Genomic DNA, 26317 nt, shown 5'->3' on the forward strand with positions numbered 1-26317 from the left:
GACAGGAGCTAGGGGAATAAACTATCTGAAAAAGGGAAATTTTTGAGGGAATTTCCCGAAAATCCCTCTGTTACGGGAAAACTGTACGTGATGGAGAGAAACCGAGTGCATATTCGAATTCAGCGCAAAAAGTTCCTTTAAGATCAGGTGATTTTTCTCATGTAACAAACAAAAAGTTTAAATTTGTTAACTAGTGTAATGAGTTCAAACCAAAAATATATTAAAGATAATGGAATGGACAACACTCTGTGTCCTGTGCACATTGAGATGTACTTTAGAACGTCGAAAAAAGAAGCGCTGAACATTGAGGTTGGAAATCTAGAAATGGCCATTTTGGAATGTGTATTTTGAAACGAAATAAATAAGACTCACCTTAAATTCTCTGTCTACATAGAGACTAGATAGTAAACAACGTCCCAAACAAGTTTCAGATCTGAGAACAATATACTTGATTTTTTGGGAATTTTTAAATTTTGCGAATTTTCGAAAATCGTGTATTTTCATCAAATATCTCAGGGAGGACAGAAGTAAAAAATCCCAAATTTGCACAAAATAGACGATAGTTGTGCAAGTGAGTAAAATTGCATCACTGAGACTCGAATAATTTCTGTGTTATAAGTTGTTGCAGTGATGTGAAATTCACGATTTTAAAAACAACAGATGTGCAGCTTTTGTGTTGATATAGTATCTCAGGCATACAATTTATCTATGTTTCATCAGAAGAAGTGCAGTCAAACAGCAAGAAATTGGAGATTTGCTACTTGTGAAAGAATTATTAATACCAGATCATATCATGGATGTGTACCTCTGACGAAAACACAAATCAGATGTTATGAATACTCATGATCAGATGAACTTACTGATTGCAGTATTTCAGTACTTCCAGAACATAGCATGTTGTCATTTGCACCTAATGATACCGTAGCCTGTATTTATAACAGAAATGGTGGATTGGGGGAATTGAAGACATCAGTCAGGAAAATAACGATCTTTTTGATCACATTTTCCATTCCCATGGCCCAAGAACCTCTTTTAAACTATGTACGAATGACAAAGTGTGGGTACCAATCGATAAGGCTCGCCGGAGACTCACACCCACGGAGTTCACAACTCCTACAGCTCCTATTTTCAATTATCAGTGCCAAACTTTGTACACAAATTAGTCAACTATTTACCTTTCTCATGTCTTAACAGCAGCGCTGTAGGCAGAAAAGAAATAACAGACAACTTTCGTTTTTTGTACAAGATATGATTCATAAATTATGCATACTTTACCCATTTAACATTACTGTCGTGTTATTTTGACTTTTGCTACAAAGTTTTATTCACTCCAATGGCGCTTCATGATATTAAGTCCCAGTGAAGTAAAACCTTATAACTAGAGACAAAACTTTTCTGCAAAAATTTTGATATCTCGTAGCATTAATTATCACAATTTCCACATTTATGTCACATTTAATGTAGCACAAGTTTTTTTTTTTTTTTTTTTTTTTTTTTTTTTTTAATATGGTACTTGTAATCAGTGTATTTTTGGTAGTAAGGTGTATATAATACACAAATGACGATATACCATGATTAAATGCACATTCTAACTAACGTATTCACTGAAATATAGAAATTAATGCAAAATTTTAAACACTTCCTCTAACGTTATCCTTAGTTAAAGGATTACATGCAGCAAGACATTACCAGTTCTATCTTTAAGTTTGTTTTCTTGTCAGTAACAATCATATACTTGGAAAAGAATCTCTCGTCATCAAAGACCCGAGACTGGCAACCATATTGAACGTAACGAGCTGACAGCAAATGGCCTGTTGTTAACTTTTAAACTGTTCAACAATGATACAATGTCAACTTCCTTATCCTCACTGTTGAGAACTTCAATAACCTAACTTTTAAATTCACCGTAAGCAACCAACTGATCATGAACATTTTCACCACAAAACACAGTCAACGATCTAAACAACAATTCAGTTTTGTTGATGTCTACATCTTTAAGAAGTGAAACAGTTTCTGGATCAAATAACTCGCAGAGCTTTTCGTAATCTCTCCACACAGAATTGTTGTCACTTGCTTCCGTGTTACTTTGCAGCTTCATCAATAACTTTGACACACATGTTTTCAACTTTACTTCAACTTGAACCTTGTGAGAAACACTTTTAATTAAGTCTGCAATAGCGGACCCAAATTTTCCTGTTTGAGCTAACTGTAATTTATTTTGCAAGTTTTTCGTTTCCCTGACAATAAGGTAAACACAAGGGTCCCGGCTGGCCTTAGTGACGCACAAAGAGGTGTTGAAAATCCCAGAAAGTGACATCACGCCATGCAAGCTTACGAATTTTATTGAGAACTTACCGTCGTGCACGCTTTCGGTAAAATGCAACGACTTTTGAGTTAAATAATATTGGAAATGCGCTTTTCACCTATTATTAGCAAGAATTCCACCTTTTCGCTTTTATTCTCCTTTATCGCATATAATGCCGAATTTCGCAAAAATTCGCGATAATATAAACGCGATTTCTGGCTCTGAAACGAAAAGTTTGAGATTTCCTGAAACATATACGCATTTTTTAAATGTTTCGCACTTATCGCATTAGCGTAAAAGTTTCGTCTCTTATGACTCAGAAACTACTCAAGTCTCAGTGATGCAATTTTATTCACTTGTTACTGCACAACTATCGTCTATTTTGTCCAAATTTGGGATTTTTTACTTCTGTCCTCCCTGAGATATTTGATGGTGAAAATACACGATTTTCGAAAATTCGCAATGTTTAAAAATTTCCAAAAAATCAAGTATATAGTTCTCAGATCTGAAACCTGTTTAGGACGTAGTCTATTATCTAGTCTCTATGTGGACAAAGAATTGAAAGTGAGTCTCAATTATTTTGTTTCAAAATGTACATTCCAAAATTGCAATTTCTAGGTTTCCAACCTCAGTGTTCAGATCTTTTTTCTCGACGTTTTGAAGCACATCTCAATGTGCACAGAACATAGAATATTGTCCATTCTATTATCTTTCAAATGGTTTTGGTTTGAACTCATTATCTTTAAAACCTAAAAACTTACAGCGTTTAACAGAATGCACTAAAAAGTTCAAAATGCGCTCAGGCGCCTATACAAAATGGCCGCTACGAGAAAACCTGCGCGGCAAAAAAATAAATGAATACCCGATTTCAACTACCTAAATGTGGTACAAACTTAGGTAAAAAATTAATAAAAAACTAAATTTTGTCAGCAATCATCATTGGTCAATTTCATTTGGATTGACCCTTAGACATAAACACCACGACGTTCCAGCACTTTCTTCACCCAGTAAGCGGAGTAGTAAGGGATCGTATACTGCGGTGACTCCACCTGTAGCTAAATAACGCCGAATGGTCCTGCAGGAAATCCCTCATACACAACGTGTGATGGCAATACGATTCCATGACAAAATGAACCACAACCTACGTAGCAAATTAAAGCTCCGGATGGTGTTTAAAAGTCGTGGACATATCCTTCCTGCGACACATCGTATATATAGAGAGAGAGACCCACTCCAGGCGCCTCTATGAACGCCATCTATTCGGGAAATAGTGGAAGTTGTTGTTACACTCGATATAGCATAGATTCATATATCAGATTGTGGCAAAATACAAGCCATAACGTACCTACAAGACGCAAAAACCCATCTTGACTTCACCCGTCAGTGCGAAGTTAGTTTCTCAAAGGGATTTCTGATCGCCACAAAATACTGCTATGAAGGCAAGTTAACGATTCGACATGTGCCTAAAAACTGAAAATTCAACTCCGCATTTTATCAGCAACATATCCTCAAACCAATTTATATAGAAGATCTGCCTCGTTTGTATGGAAATGTAATAAATCAAGTCCGTGTGCATATTGATAAGACCTCGTAAGATACATTCTGTTCTACATAGGGATTTGTGCAACAGATGGCGGGAGATACAGGAATCCAGGCTATTCCCTCTCGGGATATACCAATGAAGTCATCTGATGCCAGTCACATGGATTTTTGCGAGTTTGGCCTATTGAAAGTCCCGTGGTTTTTCCTAAGGTAGGTGAGGCGTCAAAATCGGATATATATAGACGAATCAACCTTATGTAGTGATAATTATCTGGCTAATTTACCAATTGCGTCCTCATTAAATACAAAATCATCTAATCATTCATCAATGACGTTTTTTGAAACAATGGTACAAATGTTTAGTGTAAAGTGCATATGCATATATATATATATATATATATATATATATATATATATATATATATATATATATATATATATATATATATATATATAAAGCGCTTGGCGCGATATAGTCCTATGTCACACTTTGGACGAAAATGAACTAAGAGTGCCTTGTTGGTCGTTATCTGGAGTGCTTTCAATTGGCAGTAAAATTTTTCAAGAAATGTTAATAAATGGCAGCACAAGCGCTACAATTCCTTTTTGCCTTACAGGTGTGACACTGAAACATTTCAACAAGAAAATCCTACATATTGAGGCAATATGGCTAAACGAGGCAAAAGTAACTCTAGAACACATGCAAGAAAAAGATGGTCATACATGGATGTTGAAAATTACATTGATGAATTATTGCGCAGTAGTGACGAAGAAGGTTCCCTGGATTCCTGTGACGAGGATTTGTTTCAAGAAAGCAAATCGAGGTCAAGTATAGGATTTTTTTAAAAAATGTGGCTTTGAACTATTTTCCGAAATTCTTTGTGTGCTCCCGCTTGAAGCGGTTTGAAATAGTAATAATATTAATAATTTATTGAAATGAGAAAGTAAATTCCTGATTGGGTGTTACCTTCCACGGTTATGGAACGTATTTGAACCGCTGAGCAATGGAAACTTAATTACTATATGCGTCATTGGTTAGTGAAAGAAATGTGGGCTTAGAACTATGTTGCTGAATGGTTTGTTTAAAACTGCATCTGCATTGGTATTTTTCTGTTTCGTATCCATGTGTTTGGGTACATAATAGTGACATGCACTTTTTTCGTTTCATAGGAAAATCGTTGATTGCACACAAAAGGTGGGGGACGAGGAGCCTTTTGTGTATTGAATTAGAACAGGAACTGAACACAATTTATTAACCTGAAAATTTGTAAATGTAGTGTTACAAAAATATGTTTTCTATCCCATTTTTTATTTAGTTTTGTACATGCTGGTAGTATAAGAAAATAGATTAATAAATGTTCACAGTTTGAAACATTTATTAATGTACCCATAAAAGGGGAACTTCATTAGTTTACTATTTATTTTATTCTTCCCATTGTTCTCGTAGCGTTCTTTTATTTGGTCTAGGAATTAATTCGTGCGGGTGGACAAGAGATGGTGCAACGAACGGAGCGTCCCACAGTTCCGTGTATCCACACATGTGTTACAAACCCCTGTCATCGCGTATCGTTCGTAGTATAGGGCAGTGGATTAAAGCGTCAACAACACCAGTTTGTAGTTAAGTGAACATGGCGCAATTTGTGCCTGATAAAGTGTTTTTGCGGGGTGTCCTGCTGCATTACTTTAACATGCAGAAAAGTGCGACTGAAAGTCATCGTATTTTGGTGGAAGTGTATGGTGACCATGCTCTAGCTGAGCGAACGTGTCAGAAGTGGTTTGCACGGTTTAGAAGTGGTGATTTCGGCTTGGCAGACCAAGAGCGAGCTGGACAGCCAAAAAAATTTCAAGACGAAGAATTGACAGCATTGCTCGAGCAGGATTCGTGTCAAACGCAGGAACAACTTGCAGCAGCATTAGGCGTTGATCAAACAACAGTCTCCAAACGCTTGATAGCCATGGGAATGATTCAAAAGATGTCACATTGGGTTCCACATGAATTGAAAGACAGAGACGTTGAAAGACGAAAAACCATTTGCGAATTGCTGCTTCAACGACAGAGCAGAAAGGGGTTTCTGCATCGAATTATTACGGGTGATGAGAAGTGGATCCATTACGAGAACCCTAAACGAAAAAAGGCCTGGGTGAATCCAGGTGAACCAGGTCCATCACAACCAAAACGAGATATTCACTATGCAAAGGTTATGCTGTGCATATGGTGGGATATGAAAGGTGTGGTGTACTATGAGCTGCTGCAACCGGGTGAAACTATGAATGGAGAACGTTATCGACGACAATTAAAGCGTTTGAAGCAAGCTCTGGCCAGAACACGACCAGAATGGGAGAACAGACATGATAAACTTATTGTTCAACATGATAACGCTCGCCCACATGTCGCAAAACCGGTCAAAACCTATTTAGAAAATGTCGGATGGGAAGTTTTACCCCACCCGCCGTATTCTCCAGACGTTGCTCCTTCGGACTACTACTTGTTCGATTGCATGAACAACGATTTGATTGGACAGCGGTTTACTTCTTCAGAAGATATCGAAACATGGGTCTCTGACTGGATCGCTTCCAAGGATGAGGACTTCTTTCGCCACGGAATCCGTACATTGCCTGACAGATGGGCGAAAGTGGTGGCTAGCGATGGACAATATTTTTCTTAAGGTATTTATGTATTTTGAGTTTGTACTACAGCTTCAATGTGTGCGTACCAACCGCACGAATTAATTCCTAGACCAAATACAAAAAACTTTCTTACTTCAAATTGCTCAACATACGTTCGTTTTTATCATATTTTGTCAACCATTTTAATCTTTATATACGTAAAGTGGGATAAATATGTGAAGAGAAAAGTGCGAAGTGCCGTTCACTTTCTCGAACTTAGTCCTAAGTTCAGGCCATTTGTACATTAGCGTCTCTATCAATAATATATTTTGAAGGCAAAGTACTAAAGTGGTAATGACTGATTATTCTAAAACCTTCTTTAAAATGTTTCTCGAAATCATTATTATGTGGCAGAGGATTATTTTACACACAGTCCAATTTTATGAAGAATGCCTAGCAGCAATATACTGCTATGCCACAATCTTCGACATCAGCCTTAATGCTTAAATTGATTAAAATTAGATTTCTGTTGGTAGAAGAAATGTTGGTCCTTCTTTTATAATATAATTTACTAAGGAAAAAGAGAAACAATGGCATTTTTTGAAAACTTAATTCTCATTTATCTCAAAATCATCCAAATGTGGCATAGGACTATATCGCGCCAAACGCTTCATATATATATATATATATATATATATATATATATATATATATATATATATATATAATATTATATTATATATATATATACACAAAACTTCAATGAAATGTTTATGCCTCGCGGTTAAATCAAAGTTCTTCATCCGTACTTGGGGGCCACGGTGACTCAGTGGTAGGGCGTTCACCTTTGGTGCATGGGGTAAATGGTTCGATCCCGGCACGCGCCAAGTGACCTTTATGGTGGACAAACATCCTATGCGTGGGTTTTTTCGGAGTTCTCCCGTTTCCTCCCATTTTCTTCATTCCACCATTTCATTCATTTCTCATCATCATAGTCTCGTTTAGTCTAGCCGGCATAATCGTGGGACGTAAAATTTAAAGATTTCATTTTTCATCCGTACTAGTTGTATCTTCACTACATACTTTTGTTCTATCTTAATCTTTGATTGCAAGAAAAAAGTGCATAGGTGTACATAGGACATAAATCTGAGAATGCTCTGCCTTAGATGCTTTTAAATTAGCAAGGTAAGGTATGTCACCTTTATGTTATGTTCATATTTTTAACCATCATTTTAAGCAAGCAAATGAAGAGAGAGTTCAAAAGTTTTGAAATATTGTAAACTATAATTTATAAATGTGTACGGAAGAGTCCATGAAGAAAATAGATATATATCATACCTAACTGGCTTCGAAAAAATGTACCTACAAAGAAAACAAAGCTTTTAAGTCATTATAACTACAAGTATTTAAAAGCCATGACCATCAGAGTGACAGATAACCTTCCCACTATTGCGTATCGTTCAGCCGACAGATCGGACACTGACATCAAGAAGATTTTTAAAAAAATTATAAAACTATTAGAGCAGTAAAAGAAAAAAATCTTTTCAAAGAGAGAAACATAATTATCTGTTGCAATTCTTAATTGTTCGGGGACAATTACACAATAAATTTTATGCCATTTTGTTGACTAAAAAAGATTTGAATAATTAAGCATGTTTTCTTCTTTCTTTTGTAAGTCTTACGCGAACACAACACACAGCAATAAGACCAAAATAAATAAACATGGAAAACGAATACATGTGTAATATAAAAAAAACACTGAAGAAACAAACTATCAATATATATACAGTGCGTTCCACGAATAACACTATAACACTAAGGCCCGTCTCCTGAAGAAACCAAGGCAGATAGAAACATGAAACCTTTTGTAACCTTCAAGGGACATAAAAGACAACATTATGCTAATATGGAGAACCCCCCATGAGGTGTGCTCGAGGGGGTTACGGGGGGTAACTGTAACATTTTAAATAGCAATCCCCATTGTGTAGTACCTCGTTTGAAAGCTAATGACGTGTAGAGACCAGTTCTGGAAACTGCTTGTCGCTATTGTGTCTCTATCCATTATGGCAGCCATCCTTAATGGGAGGTTCTCCATATTAGTATACTGTTGTTTTTTATATCCCTTGAAGGTTTACAAAAGGTTTCATGTTTCTATCTGCCTTGGTTTCTTCAGGAGACGGGCCTTAGTGTTATTCGTGGAACGCACTGTATTGTGAATGTTATTTTGAAGAATTGTGACTTCCGAATATTCGAGTAACTACCACAGGTTTTGTTTCCATTTTCAGGTTGGTATCTCAGCAAGATCACATCTGGCTCTGATCTCACGTTCAACGTTTTCATATAGCATCAGTGCTGCAACGGAACATCACACTCGAATCTTGTGAACGACCTTCTTACTTGTAGGAAAAACTGTGTTGCTTGTAGAACAATTTTCGCTGGAAAAGCTATCATTATCTACTAAAAAATTATACTAATAATATAATAGCACTTACTGCAGCATCTCTGCTTCGTCCAAGCATCCTGAAATAAACGGGAAAAAATTATGGTAGAAAATGATCCTTCGTAAACGCCATAAGAAAAAATTAACAGAAATTCACCGAACAGCCATAAGAAAAAAAAGGGAGAAAAGAAAAAGAATGTTGTTGTTATCAATTCATTAACTGACAGCCCATACATGATCAAACACGTTGTTACCAATTATTATTCAAATCTCTCCCGAACTTGAGTAATGATTCGGAATGCAAAAGCGATGCGAGAGGCAACTGGGAGGACTACATTAATTTTTGTCTCGTTATAAAGATCGCAATTTGTTCAAGGAATTACTGATTTGGTGGGAAATAGATATGATTCTAAATTAAAATTCAAAAATGATGTTCTCCCTCTCGAATCAACGATCGCAGACCATTGTCTTGTTATAAGATGAACCACGTGCGGAAATTTGCAAGTTGGGGCTCGGTTTACCCGATTTCAATACAAAGGAATAGGGATAAGTGGGAAATCTTAAAGAAAATATATGCTACTGTAATTATTAATATTTATTATTATTATTATTATTATTATTATTATTATTATTATTATTATTATTATTATTATATGCAATAGAGTGGAAAGAAAATTGGCCTTGTTCAACGAACCTAAAAGTTCGTTACTGAATTCTCTATTTCTGTGTGTGCGTGTGTCTGTTATTTGCGAATTTTTCAATTTTGAACCCTACATTCGATAAAGCAACAAAAACTATCTAAAGAAGTGATGGAATTTTTCGTGTCACTCTTATCTTTCCCGAGATATTGGCCAAAAAAGATCCGATTTCCGGAGATTTGAGGAGTCATATCTCGGGAACATTAAGTCATAGAGAGATGATATTTTGCGAACTTTTTAATTTTGAGCCCTCCATTTTGAGCATGTGTCTTGGTGTTAAAACAACAAATCGCAGAACGTTTTAAAAAAAACTCTTAAACAAAACATGTGGAAAAAATCTAGTATTCAAGGAAATTATAAATGGACAGATACATCACAAGAATTGTTTAATGAGTTAAAATAATAAAGTACATAGAACAATTGTTATAAAGACTTTTGTAGAAGTTAATAAGAAAAATTAATTCTTTTTAAGTTCGTTCTACATAGCTCTTGGAGCTTTTTCAGTTTTACGTCCCACGATTATGCCGGCTAGGCTAAGGACAGTGCTCTTGCAACATTCTCAACTGTTTTTTTTTTTTTTTTTTAAATTTAATTTAATTTTATTTTATTTATTTCGAATTAAGATGTCTAATAGTGACCAAAAGGTATCTTTTAGGTTCAGAAAAAACGTACAAATTTTATCGCTCTACTACTATATTTTGAGGTGCCGCAAAGAGCTTAAAAATCTGACTTTTTTTTTTTTTTAATTAACTAAAAATTAAAAATTCGTAGTGTACTGTAATATCTCCTGCATATAACGGCGCTTCACATGGTTAGCAGCAACAACAAGAAAGCAGACGACTGACAGTAACAACAACACGTGAAACAGAAGTGAACAATCGTCATAACTAATCTGAGGACTTCCGAGGATCAGAGGACAGGCTACAAAAAAAGCACCGCAGTACCTCAGAAGCTATGAGTTTTGGCTTGTGAATACCTCTTTTAGCTTGCCCGGAGCTCTGAGAGAACCAACCCAATCCAATCTTCTGGCTGTGACTGGGCTTTGAGATTTCCTTTCTCTCTTGGCTGAGACTGGGCCCTGGGAAACATCTATCTCCTTCTCTCGGCTGCGACTGGGCCCTGAGAATTTCTCTCTCTCTGGCTGAGCCTGAGCCTCGAGAAACACCTACATCCACCTCCTGGCTGCGACAGGGTCCCGAGGCCCTCCCATACCGGTCCCTTGGCTGAGACTGGGCCCTGGGACATCTTTACTCATCAATATCAGAACAAGCGTCTCCATTCGATCTTCGGACCGCATATCTATAATTATATTTGTATCTAAGAACGATTGTAATAAAACGATAGTGGGAGGAAAGAATCTCGAGTACTATAATTTTGCTTTACTTCATGGAAGTGTATGATTTTTTTAACACATCTGTTGAGAAATAACGCAAGTCGAAGTACAATCAAAGTTTTTATAGTCCAAATAAAACAAGAATGAAAGAGGCTGATATAGAACCAGAAATGTCAAAGTTATTAAACTTTATCGTCAGTAGCAGCGGGGGCAGACCCCTTGATATATGTAAAATTTCGCGTTTTTCACTGACTTACTACTATTCTATTGATAAAATCTATATAAATCTCAAATTCAGTGGGGGGAATGCCCCTTCCTGCCCCCCTAAATGACGCCCCTGTTTATCGTACTTGCGGCACCTCAAAGAATGATCCTATTACCTTCAAATTTTTATTATTTGTTTATTTTATTTTATTTTTTTTTTTTTTTTACATCAAAAGGCAACTTTTCCGCACTACTGAAATAAATAATAATAATAAATAACAAAATCGAGTTTTTTAATCCATTATAATGTACAAACAAGCTTTCAAGTTAGGTTCTCCTTTCACTCATAAATTCTTCACGCATTTTAACTCACAGAACAGGCTTCAAGAAAAGCAGATGCTAACTTTCACTAAAGCTGGATAAATTTTACACAAGGTTATCGTGAAACTGACAAACAGACTGGGATACAAATGTATGTTGAGCTTGCTTACACTTACTCACTTCAATTAAGTTCTATGGAATTTAGATTTTTACCTAAACATTTTACTTTCAAGGCTTATTTACTTACATATTCTACAGAATGAAGAAAAAAATGTAAACCAAACTTACACTAATAGATCTACGAGATCCGTTATTTGATATTTGGTGTCGAGGTAATTAATATAATGTTCTGCAGCAACCTCTCTCTCCATTAGTAGCTGGTTGAACAGATGTTTCTTAAGCGTCTTCGATAAGAATAAAACTACCTACAAAACAAAGAGAAAAAAATAACGATAAATACCAAAAGAAAAGAATCCCTCTATTATTTCACTGATATTTTAACAATATGGCAAACAGAGTCCTTCATATTGAATTTTTCATGATGCCAGGCTATTATATCTGTGTAAAATATCCGGTTGTTTTCACTTTTCAAATTAATATCGTGTTTACTCGCGTAGTAGTCGCACTTTTTGTACCAATTTTTTAATGCGAAAATCCAACTGCAACTATTACGCGAGGAACGCTGACATTCAATTATCGCTATGATGAAAACAATTTCGAATTTTGGTACATACAGCATTGTGTCAATGTAAAAATAAAATATACCCTTGCATACGGTAAAATATTGAAACTTCTAAAAATTAAACTCGTAACTTACCGATTCGTGGGAGACAAAAAAGTCTTCTTAGCATTGGCACAAAAGAACGATATATTTACATAATCGGGAAACACAATGAAAGTAGGTTGCCTGATCTCTGTTGACAGATGAGTCACGATGTTACGTGTCAGCAAACATGAAAAGTTCTTTTGCTCGGACTTGCGCAAATTAAGCATTTTCCAAGAAAGTCTCGTTCCGTAGACTGCGACTTTTATGCGGGGGAAAATTTTTGTCGATTGTTTTTACTTCAAACTTAAGTTGCGACTATTATGCGAGGGCGACCATTATGCGAATAAACACGGTGTACAATGATAATACAACCGTCAAAAGTGTTTTGAATATGGACAGTGTCCAAGCATAACAGCTAGGTTGTAGTACAAGTCATGTGATCTAAGTAAAGAGCACCGACTTCAAGAGTGAGAGGGTGTATGGCTGTTCTGGGAAGCGGACTGTGTAGCAAAGTGGTTAATACATCCGCACGGCATGCCGAAAATCCCAGATTTGAATCTCGGTCCAATCATCCAGTTTTTCACTCTTTGTATATCATTGATTTCGCACGTACAGAGGATTTGGTATATAGAAACTCCAGTTGTTATCTCCCTTCATTACTATTGATAACTCATTCATCGAATTCTATCAAGACACTTAGATTCGGCGTGTAAATAAGGAAATTTACACACATCCATATAATTACACATGAATTACACTACCCTTATTTTAGTCTCACTGTAGTTAGGTAAAAATGTTGGTGGGATTTCCATGACTCTTCACAGAAATTCCATAACTACAGTAAATCCAATAATCGCATGAAATTCCGTTAAGTATATTACAGTCCAGAACCACAGTAAATTCTAAGCTAGAATCCTAATCATACGAAATTCCGTAACTACAGGAAATGCCATAACCGTAGAAAATTGTGTACCTACAACGAATTTCTGAGAAATAATCTTCCTTTAAGCTACAGATTACATGAACTCAGCAATCGGTATTTTTTTTTTTTTTTTTTTTTTTTTTTCAGGTTTTCTTTTCTCTTTACTGTCTAGTAAGCCCCCGACTTGCAAACAATGTATTCGGTAAACGTTTATGTAACTTGAATTTATTAAGTTGAATTTGTACATTGCTTAAGTGAAACTTCAAAAGAAACTGCTAATTTATTATTAGTATATGTTTATACCTAGGTATACTATTTGCATACTATTATTTTATAAATTAAATTATTAAAAAAAATAATGAAAAATACCTATCCTATCTTACCATAAATCCATAAATATGTCTTTGTGCAATACCTGTCTTTTCATGCATACTTTTCATCAGTAATGACATATTGATTCTGAAAAACTCATTCGACTACCGCATTTCTACGCACGAGTTAGCTTCCACAATATTTGGCTTCTTAGTTACCGACAAGAATCCTACTGTAAGCATTTACTTGATTACAACTCTGGAGAATTCGTCTAGTATTGCAGTGCCTAGACTGGATAAATATACGTACTTTTTTCCTCCATTCAAAAACCTAACCATCATGGATGTCAGAGGTATCAAGTTATTTCGTCTTAAAGAAGAGAAAAACCTCTTTGTTCTACACTGAGTGAGGGGAACTAAAGATCTAATATATAGCAGGTTTGTATTTCAAAGCATTTTTCTGTTAAAAGTTTTGGAATTATAAAGTGTAAGTCGCGTAAAAGTTTTAGTTTCCGTTCTTCCTTGGCCTCGATTCTCTATTACTCAGAAAATCTCTAACTGCAAATCGAATTTCAATATTTCTCCAGTAATGGTATGTTTTTGTTTAGCAAAAACTTTAAATTTGGTATGTTTTTGTTTAGCAAAAACTTTAAATTTTAATAAATTCCGTCGGCTTCACAAACGACTCACGATATATCGTAATTATTTTCTTGATGGATCAAATAGGGATAGGGCCACTAGTTTTGTTTGAAATTTCTGGAGAAAAAAGCCGAAATTCTATAGCTATCATCTTGCTGAAAGCCAGTATGCAAGTTCACAAAAAGATCACTTGCTGTCTTCTTTAGAGTTACTAAAGGTCTCATTATCGCCAACCTTGTCTGTTGTAGAAATTTCTCCTCCTGACTTTCTAGTTTGTCGGAACTCTGGTTATTTGCTTAGCAAACGAAATGCTGTACAATAAAGAACAAAAACACTGATTTAATGTTTAATATCTATAGTTATTCAGAAGGCCCATATCAAGCGTGTCATACGAGGTCGCTCCACCAAATGATTGATTGTAAAAGACATACATCAAATTACGGGAATGTGTTGAATTGAGTATCATTTCGAAATATTAACCTGCGATTCAATTCTATACAGTACCTTTTGTTGTGCTATAATGATCTCAAAAATAATAATTAAAAAACAAACAGAAAAAAAAAAGAAATTAAACTTTACACAGATTGATATCAGATGTTTACCAAGTAGTTTTCTACGATTGTTTCCCTGTTAAGTGGCTCAATGCCTTTTCGAAAAGAGCAGGAATACCATTAGAAAAATACACGCAATTCGACTGAGAAGGTTCCCTGTGAAGTCTAGGTACTTGTGTAATTACTGACAGATAAATGACTAAGATGACTACATACAGTGAGAAAGTAGGAAATAAATACATAAAAAGAATAGTGAAACGTTTAATAAACAACTTTTTTTTAAAGCTCATCATAACAATAAAAATAAGTTTTAAAATTCATATTTATGTGTAAGGATTTTATTGCCTTGCACTTACCATGAGAATAGCGTTTCCATCCCCGACTTTAATCGCTGTATCTAATAATTCAACTTTACTTTCATAAGTACGGTAAAGTTCCAAGGAATATGGCTGACCCAGAAGAATATTATGAATTGTCTCCTCTACTGGTTGAGGCATCCATCTTTCCTACAAATAAATGTTAAATAAGAGTAATAAAAACAATAACTGATAAGATGCATATTTAATAATAAAATATTGACGTTGATGTGAGAAATCTATCCCCAAAATATTGTGAGAAATTTTTGTAACACCCTGTGTATGTATGATGTAGTACTTTACTCCCATGTCTCTTTTCCTAAAATGGTACGTTGAGTCTCGGTAGTAAAGGGTTCACTTTTAGTGTGAGAGGTCTGTGGTTCGATCCCACCACGACATATCAGTTTATGGTACGAAACATCACGTCCGTGGAATACTCGAGGCTCTCCCATTTCCTCGTATATTATCTACCACTTCTATGATAATTCAGCTCTAATTATCATCTGTACGTTTTAATTTATAGAGCGCAAGAGAGTACGTTAAACTAAACATTTATTTCCACTTTCTTTTTCTTTTACTTTTTCATTTTTTTACTGTAATTTTATTTATTTAATAATCAGCAGATACAGCTCAGATGTTATTTTATACTGGATATCAAAAAATAACAACAATGGAAAGGATTTTTGGGAAGGTATCGGCCAGGGCCTGTTTAGTAGGTACCATCCCGGCATTTGCCTGGTAGGACTGAGGGAAACCCTGGAAAACCCCAGTTAGGAAGGTCGGCAGCGGGAACCCACGACCTCCCGAATGCGAAGCCAACGCTCTACCACTTAAGCTACTTCGCTCGGTATACTAATTGCTAATGAATACCATTATTTAAACAGATAAAATCTCAAGCCAGACCCAGGACAAGAACTGACATACAAATAAAAATAATAGTTACCTCTACTTTACGACGATATATCCTCAACAATTCATTTGTGTCTGTGGTACCCTTAGGCTGTGGAACTTCCGCAGTTACAACTGGAATTAAGCAACATCCATATTAGAATAAATTTCAAACTAGAAATGACAACTAGACCCCTCCCAAAACTTGAATCTACCGTAATAGTTTCCAGCTCACAAAGATACCAATCACGAACTTTAGTATGAAAGAAGGAAAACTAGAAAAAAAATCTTTGTAAGAAAAGCCCTAGTTGGTTCCACCAGGACTTCACTTAGGAACTAATATGTGCACTATCCAAAAATAGATGTTTCAGAATCCTGCGGTACTCACGCAACAACTTTTCTAGAGTGAGTTTGGCTACGTGCATATAATTTAAAGTACTCACCAACTATCTCTATAAAAATTGTTGCGGAAATACCGCAGGGTCGTGAAACTTGGATATTTGAATAGGGCGCATACTAGTTCCTAAGTGGAGTCTTCGCCCGAGTACGGTAGTTTGGAACTGTGGGCCTTTAAATTTAATTTTTTCATGTTTTCGAAATGAAGAATTTGTGCACCAAGGTTGGTCTATACTTTTGTCTCATCTTGCTGTCAGGAATCACCTCCCGAACATTGTTTTGAAACACCCTGTACACATATCCCGTTTTGTTCGATAACCTATTGCAATCTTTCAGAAAGCTTAATAATTACTTCTTCACAGATGAACCTGGTTTTATAGTCGAAAAACTCAGAAGAGCTAATTTATCTGAAATAAATGATTTGAGATAAATGATGCAGCCTTATCTGAAATAAATGTTATACCACGTAAGAAATTTTGAAGAGAGCGAAACAAATGAAAGTCTGACGGCGCAAAGTCAAGCGAGTATGTTAAATATGGCAACACAATCCATCCAAACTTCAATAATTTTTGACGAATGATGAAACTAGAGTATGGTTTCGTGTTATTGTGATGCACCATGTTTTGGGAGCAATGCACCATGTTTTCTATAATGATAAAGTGAAATAGTGAGTAACAAGGAGTATTTTGTCATTTTTCTCTATATTACAGATAAAGGAAGTAATAGAAATAGAGTCATTTATTGGCTATCCAGAAAAATCAGTTTATTGCGAAAAATAGAAAGTACACATATTTTCTTTCCAGTTTCAATTGTCTCTTAAAAATCCTAATATCTGTAATCTGTTATGAATTATTTTTTTAGAACATTTTCAGTCAACATTTACAAAACAAAACATTTAAAATATGAAAAGGAACACATAAGTAGCAGCCTTTTGATTATATTTACAAAAGGAATATCATGCATAATTGGTTAGGTTATCGAACTCTAAAGGTGAAAAAAATTATGAAAATTCGCCTATCTTTAGAATGTGTATGGACGACTCTCAATCCTTCAAAACTGTGGAAAGTTTTTGCTGAACTTGGAATGGATTGAACAAAAATTAATCCGTCATTATTGAAAGTTAGACAGAAGGAAAAACAGGAAGAGGAACCAAGGATAAAATATCTAGATGCAGTTACGAAGAAGAAGCCTTATCAAAATATAAAACAGCTCCTCTCCCAAGGGAGGGAAAAGTTTTAAAATTTCCATGTTGCTCACCAACCTACGGTTGAGATGAAGAAGAAGAAGATTCAAAGTGAACGTGATTTTATGTACTTCAGATCGCTGCATTTTATCAAGTATTTCTACATATGTACAACACAAGCCACGCCTAGCATCAATAATCATTATAGAATTATCAAATAGTATTCGAATTATCAAATTATAGAATTATCAATCATCAAATAGTATTCAAACTACGAAGATTTCGAACTAAAATAGTATTATAATTTTGGCAAAAACAATTATGCACAAATCTTTACTAGACAGTCCTTAATAAAACGGAACATCACGATCTTCTACACATACAAGAAAGGGAAATGAACAAGAAACAAGAGAAGCTTTTGAAGCTAATTATTAAAATTTTTACATTAATTTGACAATACAATAAAGTACTTACTACGGTGCAAGGTTTCTTCAGTGACTATAGCATGCAGTGGTTTGGAAATCCCTTGTGCATCCCCAGACCTCACTTCATCTACAAGAGAATACGGAGATCTAGTTAACGATCCTAAGAAAGAAAAATCAAATAAATTTTATAAATATGTATACATATATATGTTCTCTGTTGGTTTAGCAACTAGTCGCTTCGCAAGTGATAACACAAATAATCTTATTCTTAAATCTTTGAAGTGGACTTAATTTTGATTATGTTTACACAAACTTCATTTCTCAATGATACGATTAGCATTTATCGAGTGTAAATATCTTCCATAGTACAGTAGGTGCTCTTTGATCCGGGATTCTGAAACGATCCAACCTGCTCGCGTTTATTATTATTATTATTATTATTATTATTATTATTATTATTATTATTATTATTATTATTATTATTAGAAAGGTAGATTTGTGGTTTGTTGAGCTTGATCTCCAGGTCGCGCTACTGCGCTGCCTGAGTTTTTAGTTCACTTAGTGTTTATCGTAACTATCAGTTTTCATTTCAGTCCAGTGTTTTTCTAGTTTTCTAGCAGATTACAATCACGTTTCCACAATATTACAAATGTACTGTACTCCAACACGAGTTGAGGCTACGGTGGCTCAGTGGTAAAGCGTTCACCTCTCGTTCGTGGGTTTTCACGAGGTTCTTCCGTTTCCTCCCACTTTCTTCATTCTACTATTTTATTCATTTCTCATCATCACCGTGTCTTTTAGCATACACGGCATAACCGTAGGACGTTAAACTACAAGATTTCATTTCATTTTCCAGCATGAGTTCTACAAGTGCTAATAAAATCATAAGCAAAAGCATGCGACTCTCACTAAACAGCACAAACTAGAGAGAATTAATTGTCTAAAAAAAAAAAAAAAAAAAATCTTCATGTTGCGTCATTTCAATATTAATTCGTCAACGATTTGTGATACAAAAATGAAAAATTTGTACAGTAATATTACCCTCTGCACAGGATCAAAATTCGCATGAACATTTAAAATAGATGTTTTAATCTTTTGTATTTTTATCTAAAGTGATTTTTTCTTTAGTATTCCCGTTAAATCTATACTAACCTTCGACAATCCGGCAAAACCGGTAAATCAACACGGCCGTGGTCCCGAACTGCCAGATTAAAGAGCGATTACTGAAAAAGATAAGACTAACCTTACACTGCCAATGTATTAAATACAGCGAAATGATTTCTTCGACAACTATTCCTGTTCTCGTCCTCGGTCGCTTCAAGTACGAAAATCCACCAAGTTGAGTTGATTTTGAGTTTAACGTCCCTTTCAGCAGCGAGGCTATATGAGATGTGGACCTACTGAGTAACGTGGAATCCGAAGCACATGAGCTCCCGCCGGGAAAAATCCATCAAGAATTAGAATTACATTTTATTCGTCCATAACTAATATTAAATAAAACAACTCATGATATATTTGGCCAATAAACATTCCTAGCTTTCAAAAGTATCTAAAAAATATCACTGTGGTTATGCTTAAGTTTTATAATTGAAATTTTAATTGAAGTGCATTGCGAGAGGTTTCTGTGACTTAAAGATAACCAACCTTTATTATATTTTAGATAGAAAAGTCTAATGACATTAAGTTAACTTGATAAATTTAGACATGAATAAAAAGATACAAGCCTCAATGTGTAATGATTTAATGTGTTTGATTAGTTCTTATGTGGTGTTTGTGAATTGTGTGTGTGTTGAGACATACTTAGCAGCTGACATATTTTTTTTAGGCACATACTTGCGTTTCTTATTGAAGTTACTGTTCCAAACCGCAGTCACTTGGAGCGCAATTTTAGCACAAGTACTTAATACTGTGGATATCTACAGGGAGGTCTATTGTTTGATGAAACTCTCACTTTTTTTTAACTTTAACAGATACTGACTATGGTGTTTGGAGTTTTGAAGATAAAATGTGATTTTAGTTTTAAGGTGGTTTAAAGGAACAAGTTTTGCTGATAGATGTCAGTACAGTCTTCGTATCTCTCCCATGTATTTCTTTTTTTACTTTCACGAAAATTCACGATTTCTTTTACAAATTTCAACCTAGATACTTCAAATCTTTAGAGAAGGAACTTCATAATCTATCGAAGGCAATAATTCGTGTCGATTTTTTATTTAGAATTTTCCTCATTGTTGAAATGGATATTAAAAAACTTTTAACAATGGAACTGTTTCAACAATGAAGAAAATTCTATATAAAAAATCGGTACGGATTGTTCTCTTTAATAGGTTATGAAGTTCCTTCTCTAAAAATCTGAAGTATCTAGGTTGAAATTTGTAAGAGAAATTGTAAATTTTCGTGAAAGGTATAAAAAAAATTTAAAAAAAAAACATGAGAGAGATAAGAAGACTGTAGTGACATCTATCCATAAAACTTGTTCCTTTACAGTAATCTTAAAGCTACATTGAGAGAGCTAACAATATAATATATGGTAACACACCATGCTATCTCGAAGTAGTTTGAGGTTTTATACTCTTTATTTTCGCTGAGGCTGCTACCCAAAGTGCACGTGGTTATGACGTAAAACTACGCCATGGAAAGACTGACCCAGAAACTCAGGTTCATGTGCAAGATGAATTTGGTTGACGATGAAATCTGTCAACACAAGATTTACATAATGAGGAAGTTCTTTAGCACATAAAACGAATTTGCAGACAAAATTACATAATAATTCTTAACATTTTATAATAGATTTTTTGACTTGAAATTATATGAAGGAATATTTGCCTTGTTTTGTTTATCTTCTTTGACAATTAATATTAAGTTTGAAGTCAAAGTATAATAGAAATAAAAAGTTTATAGTTGATCGGTTACATCAAAAAATAAATAAATAAATGTTGGCAACATATGATTTACGTTTTATTCAATATTATTATGAACGAATGAATATATATGTTTAATTACTATTGAAGTTTGAAGTCCTGTTTTCAGCAGCGAGGCTATATTGGGTGTGGATGAAACCCGAATCATCGTAATGCTTTAAAATTTAACTGGAATCGGGCGCAGATCCATGCGCACAAAACGTGCGCGAGCTAGCCACTACAATAGCAGTATAAAAAAATGCGTAGTTCTGTGCATGCATAGATTTTAGTATTTAAAACGACCCAGGGCAAGAGTAATAATGGTCCTCGAAATCATTTCACTTTATTTTATACATTGACATTGTAAAAGGCGCCTTATCGTAAACTAGTCGTAGCTTTTAGTTAAGACAAACGTGACAGACGTTTTCTATATTTCATATTTCATACTAATTTGCTTTTATTACACCAGTGTTTTTAATTGTATGTCATAATTAACTTCATTAGTTCTAAGAAATCTTTGACAGTCACGCTTTCAAGCAAAATATTTTTTTATAAACTATGAAAGTGAACTACATATAGGCCTAGAGTCTACCACCTATCTTAGTACCTCTGACGGCTGTTCTGTACTATAGAGACTGGTTGTCCAAGCACAACTGGAATTCCGATGCAGTCCATGTGCTCTGAATAGCTAAGCACCGACCTCAAAAGTAAGATATGTTGCTGACCGAAAAGCTGACTGCATAGCGTAATACTTCAAGCACTGACATGGTAACCCAGACACTCAGGCTCGAGTCTTGGTCCAGTGATACATTTTTCCACTATTTAAACGTTCTTCAATTCTGATTTTTAGAGTATATAGGATGAAAAGAGAGAAATTGTTCCCTTATATATATTTAAAAAATGCACGAAAACTTTATACCTGACAAAGAATCGCCCCCGTATCTTGTATCTGTACCATACACTGCGGTACTTCGCAGAACTCCTGCTCTCAACTCTTTAGCCGCCTTAAGCTCATCATCCTGCAATCAAACAAAATTTTATGTATTAATATAATTCTGTTATATGCTGATTATCGATCATTAGATGATACACTTTTTTTTTTTTTTTTTAACTTGCCTATGAAATTTATTTCTCATTATGTATCTTCCTGACTACAAAAGAGGAATAATTAAGATATGGAACCACAAACCAGTGGAAAACCTTGTATTGAAAACTTTGGAGTTCATACACCAGGGTGTCTACTAAAATTCCAAACTGAAATTTCGTGACTTCTTTGTGACCTTTTCTTTCCCAAACCATATAATTTAGTCACATTCTCAAGAGCCAATTTGGGTGGGAATTTGGCCGAATTTTCCTGCATGCAGTAGAAGTGTGCTTTGCTTGCAATTTGGTAGCATATAAAGCCGACCATAGACATTTTTGGTGGTGAATATTTACGTTTTCATGAATAAAATTTTTTAGTTCATACTTACAGATTTTGTACAGATAAAAAAAAATCGTGACCCAGAAGCTAAATTTCGTGACTTTTTCTTGACTTTCATGACCGTTTTCTGATTTCGTGACTTTTTCATTACTTTCGTGACTTTCGTGATCGATAGACACCCTGTATACAAAAGAATCATAATTCTAATAATTATTAACATGTAACAAGTTAATTACTGTAAGAAACACATGTTATAATTTTAACTTTATTTATTAATTTTTTTTTCAAAAATGTGTGCTATTATGCACAAAGAATATACAAACATATTTCTGAAAACGGGACGAAAGAATATGGTTACCATAGGTCAGCACTTATACGAATATGTTCGCATTTTGAGAGGAAAAAGGGTTCGTCCGCATACATTTTCCGAAAATTCTTGCTCTCGTAGCAAATTGCATCGCTTCTTTTTCCGTACCCTTCTGTGTCTATGCTTCCGGTTCTTTCTGCCAAGCCATGCTATGCTGTTTACTCATATTTAAATATTTAAGTCTAGGCACATCGTTATGATACAGGGTGCTTCAAAATGAATATCGGAGTTTTAATGCTTTGTTGTATTTATTACATTTAACGTAAATTGTAAGTAAAACATATGAAATGAAAGAGCAACTCAAACACTTTCTCTTACAAGTGTTCAATGTGAGCATCATTCGTCACACGCCACACATAGAGTCGATAGGCGAGTTCTTCCCAAACCTTGACCAGTGTGTTCGGAGTATTTGTTGCAACAACCACTTGAATCCTCTTTCTTAAATCGGGTAGGTCAGCTGATAGTGGTGGCACATACATATGGTCCTTTATGAATCCCCAAAGGTAAAAATCGCATGGCGACACATCTGGTGAATGTGGAGGCCCATCAACTTTCCGCCAGAATATGGCACAAAACACATTCAATTTAGGGGAGTCTCGTTGCAACTGTACAGTCTCGTGGGTATTTGCTGTTCCCCAGATGCGAACATTATGGGTTTTCAGATTACCACTTAGGCGAATTGTCGATTCATCACTGAAGACGACACGATCTAGAAAATCTTATCGTCATGCAACAACTAGCTGACATCTTTGCTACTAGCGTTTGAGTTGCCCTTTGATTTGATGTAATATTTATAAGTGTAAGTTAACTATAATAAATACTACAAAACCTTAAAATTACGATATTCATTCTGAAACACCCTGTATTTCTTATTATATGCTTACAGTATATCAGTCAGGTAAAGAAGACACTACATTCTAAATAGTTTAAGTCTAACAATTTATTGAACGTATAGAACACATTTCCAAGTATACACAGCACTCACCTTTATGTGTTCTTGAAGTGATGATGAATTTTCTCTTAAATTCTCATCAATACTTGCGACATAATGCATGAATGCCCTCTTATTAGGACGTCTTCTAAGCTAGATCGTGAAGATGTTGGGATCTAGTACTTCAATAAGACAACCAATTTATCAGCCAATGAATTGCAGTCTTCCATCAAAAAACAAAAGCACTTTATTATCAAAGTCGGAAACATTGATGAGAATTTTAAAGCAAAATTGATCATCAGTACAAGAACACATGAAGCTGAGTAGTTCATAACGCAAAGAGTAAAAAAAGTAACTGACTGGACCGGGATTCTTAACACGGGACCTCCGGTATACGGTGCCGATGCTTTAATCACTACGCCACCCAGTCCCCTTCCCAGAACAGTCACTCACTCTCGAGGTCGGTGCCTTCATTACAATTGGCATCTATAGAGGATCTAGCGTGTAACAAAATCAATTGTTTTCTCCTTTCGTAAGTATATGAAATCACAACCATCCTTAAGATGCTCGGTATACGGACACAGGACTGTCCAATCACAGCAAGCGTCTGTGGTACAACCCACGTGGTCCGAAATGAGAGCACCGACCTCGAGGGTGAGTGGTTGTTCTGGGAGATAGACTGGATTAATGCATCGGCACGATATGCCGGAGATCCGGGGTTCGAGTCTCGGCACAGTCAGTCACTTTTTTACTCTTCGCGTTAGAATTTGTACTTATAAAAGAGCTGGTGTGTAAAATTTAAAAAAGAATGCTGTTTCCTACTTTCATTAGTTCAGTTGAATTGATTTTAGTTTAGCGTCCCTTTCACCAACGAGGCTATATGAGACGTGAACCTACTGATTAACGTGGAATCTGAACCACATGAGCTCCCGCCGGGAATCGAACCCGGGTCTCCCACGCCAAAGACGCGTACGCTAACCGCTTAGCCACGAGGGAGCTCTACGTTCATTAATATATATGTGTAGTTCAATATTAGTTAGTCAGGTTTAAGTGTCAGAAACCTTTCAAAAAGGTGAGATTAAAATAAAAGCTATTAATATAATTCCACTCTTTGAACGGCCAACAATGGGCATAACACCAGATGATGATGTTACCTTAACTTATATGTCCTTCTGACATACATTTTCGTTGGTGTCGTACGAATGAGCAGAGTTTATATATATATATATATATATATATATATATAGCGTGTTAGAAAACACCAAAATCTTTCGAATACACCTACACCTAAATAAGATAACGTATAAACCATAGACCAGTTTGGGTGCGGAAATTAATTTCTCGTTCTACCCTTGTTCCAGTCCGGATCAGAGGTTCATCCAGGCTCTATAAAATGGGTACCTTTAGAAACCTGGAAGTGAATATGGTACGTCTCCTGTATGTGCCAAAGTTTCGTAAGTGTGGAAACTTATCTATGTTCCCAGCACTTAAGCTTCCTATAGTGTGTGAAGCCTAACACCATAAGAAAAACCGGTTAAATTTAGAATAATAGCTCGACTCCTGCATTTATTAGCTTTAATTAATTGGTGCTTGCTTTTCCAGAAAGTAAATTTTGCACGAAATCTAAAATAGTAGTAGTTACCAAAGAACAATTAATGAACCACAATGAGATTTAGAATCCACCAAACTCATTTAGATCAAATTTAACAAGGCATATCTCAACATGACACAAAAGAAAGTTGCCCAAACGCACCACCAACTTGCATTTAAATTTTTACATTAAATTTTTATTAGGTCGAATTACTTCTTACTTAAAAAGGGAAAATTAAAGAAGTTTAAATTTAGTAATCTCTCCCTAAAGTAATTAGAACTTTTTTGGATCAAAAAATTCAACATATTTCAATCAAAAATTTTCTTGTACGCCTTTTATGTGGAGAACTACATACAGTGTAGCTAAACCTAAACTATCACTTAACTCAGTATGATATGCATACTCCGTAGGAAATACGAAAACTCGATTTAGAGGCCGTTCAAAAATTTTGTGGCCCCTGATCCAAAAACGAATTATTGGCCAACATCGCAACCCTTTGATGCATTTATTTTGGATCATTCCTAAAATTCTTGTTACAGGAGTAATTCTACCCTGTTTTACGTGCCAATCACTTCATAACCACCTCACTTTGTAACATTTTACGTATCGAAGAACAAAACTTAAGACGTGTAGTTCGACTTAACAAAAGCCCAGTACAAAGGCGCAATTCCCTGCCTCTGGACATTTATAAGCCCGCACCAGGTGGCAGGTCGAGACAGAACCTTGGTAAGGACAGACTAGTAACTGCTCGCTCTAGCGTGAAGCAAATGAGCCTACTAATATCATCTATTACAGCTGCGGTTATAAACATGAATCCTTTTTCTTTTTTTAATTTTAATTTTTTCCAGAGATCAACGACAATTTACGTGACACGTGTCACGACTGGAGATACACTTTACATTTGGTAGAATATTCAAGAAATTTCCTAATATCTTTGTGTGCACCACTACACCGCCTCCAAATGTGCATTAATTAAAAAACAATGAATGCTCCATTTAACCTGACTTTGATCCGACAATTTGTTCTCGAGTTGTCCGACTTTCGCATTTTTGCGACAAATTTTCGGTTTATTCTAGCGCCGAAAGGAAGCATTTCTGCACTTAACTGTTTTATACTTTTTATTTTATTTTGGTGTCAGAAATCTCCAATCGAAAGGTTCTGGTGTGGTTTCCGAACTCCATATATAAATTAGCCACTGGTTACGGATTTTGCATAAACCTT

The 26317-nt window shown here is 35.3% G+C and overlaps 1 protein-coding gene across 5 annotated transcripts in view; it reads right to left on the bottom strand.

Moving 5' to 3' along the window:
• The window catches only part of Vps16B (Vacuolar protein sorting 16B), a 71390-nt gene that overhangs the window by 39794 nt on the left and 5279 nt on the right, over window positions 1-26317 (bottom strand). For 4 of the 5 annotated variants that reach the window (XM_081758277.1, XM_081758278.1, XM_081758281.1 and 1 more), the window contains exons 3-8: window positions 21704-21803; window positions 17937-18047; window positions 15939-16018; window positions 14996-15145; window positions 11739-11875; window positions 8947-8974 (exon numbers count right to left, since the gene is read on the bottom strand). In XM_081758277.1, the coding sequence (XP_081614403.1) occupies window positions 8947-8974; window positions 11739-11875; window positions 14996-15145; window positions 15939-16018; window positions 17937-18047; window positions 21704-21803 (606 nt within the window). The remainder of the gene's footprint in view (window positions 1-8946; window positions 8975-11738; window positions 11876-14995; window positions 15146-15938; window positions 16019-17936; window positions 18048-21703; window positions 21804-26317) is intronic. The other variant, XM_081758282.1, reaches the window with a different exon arrangement.

Source organism: Thermobia domestica, chromosome 5 (genome assembly GCF_964235325.1).
Source record: "Thermobia domestica chromosome 5, izTheDome1.hap1.1, whole genome shotgun sequence".
NCBI classification, from domain to species: domain Eukaryota; kingdom Metazoa; phylum Arthropoda; class Insecta; order Zygentoma; family Lepismatidae; genus Thermobia; species Thermobia domestica.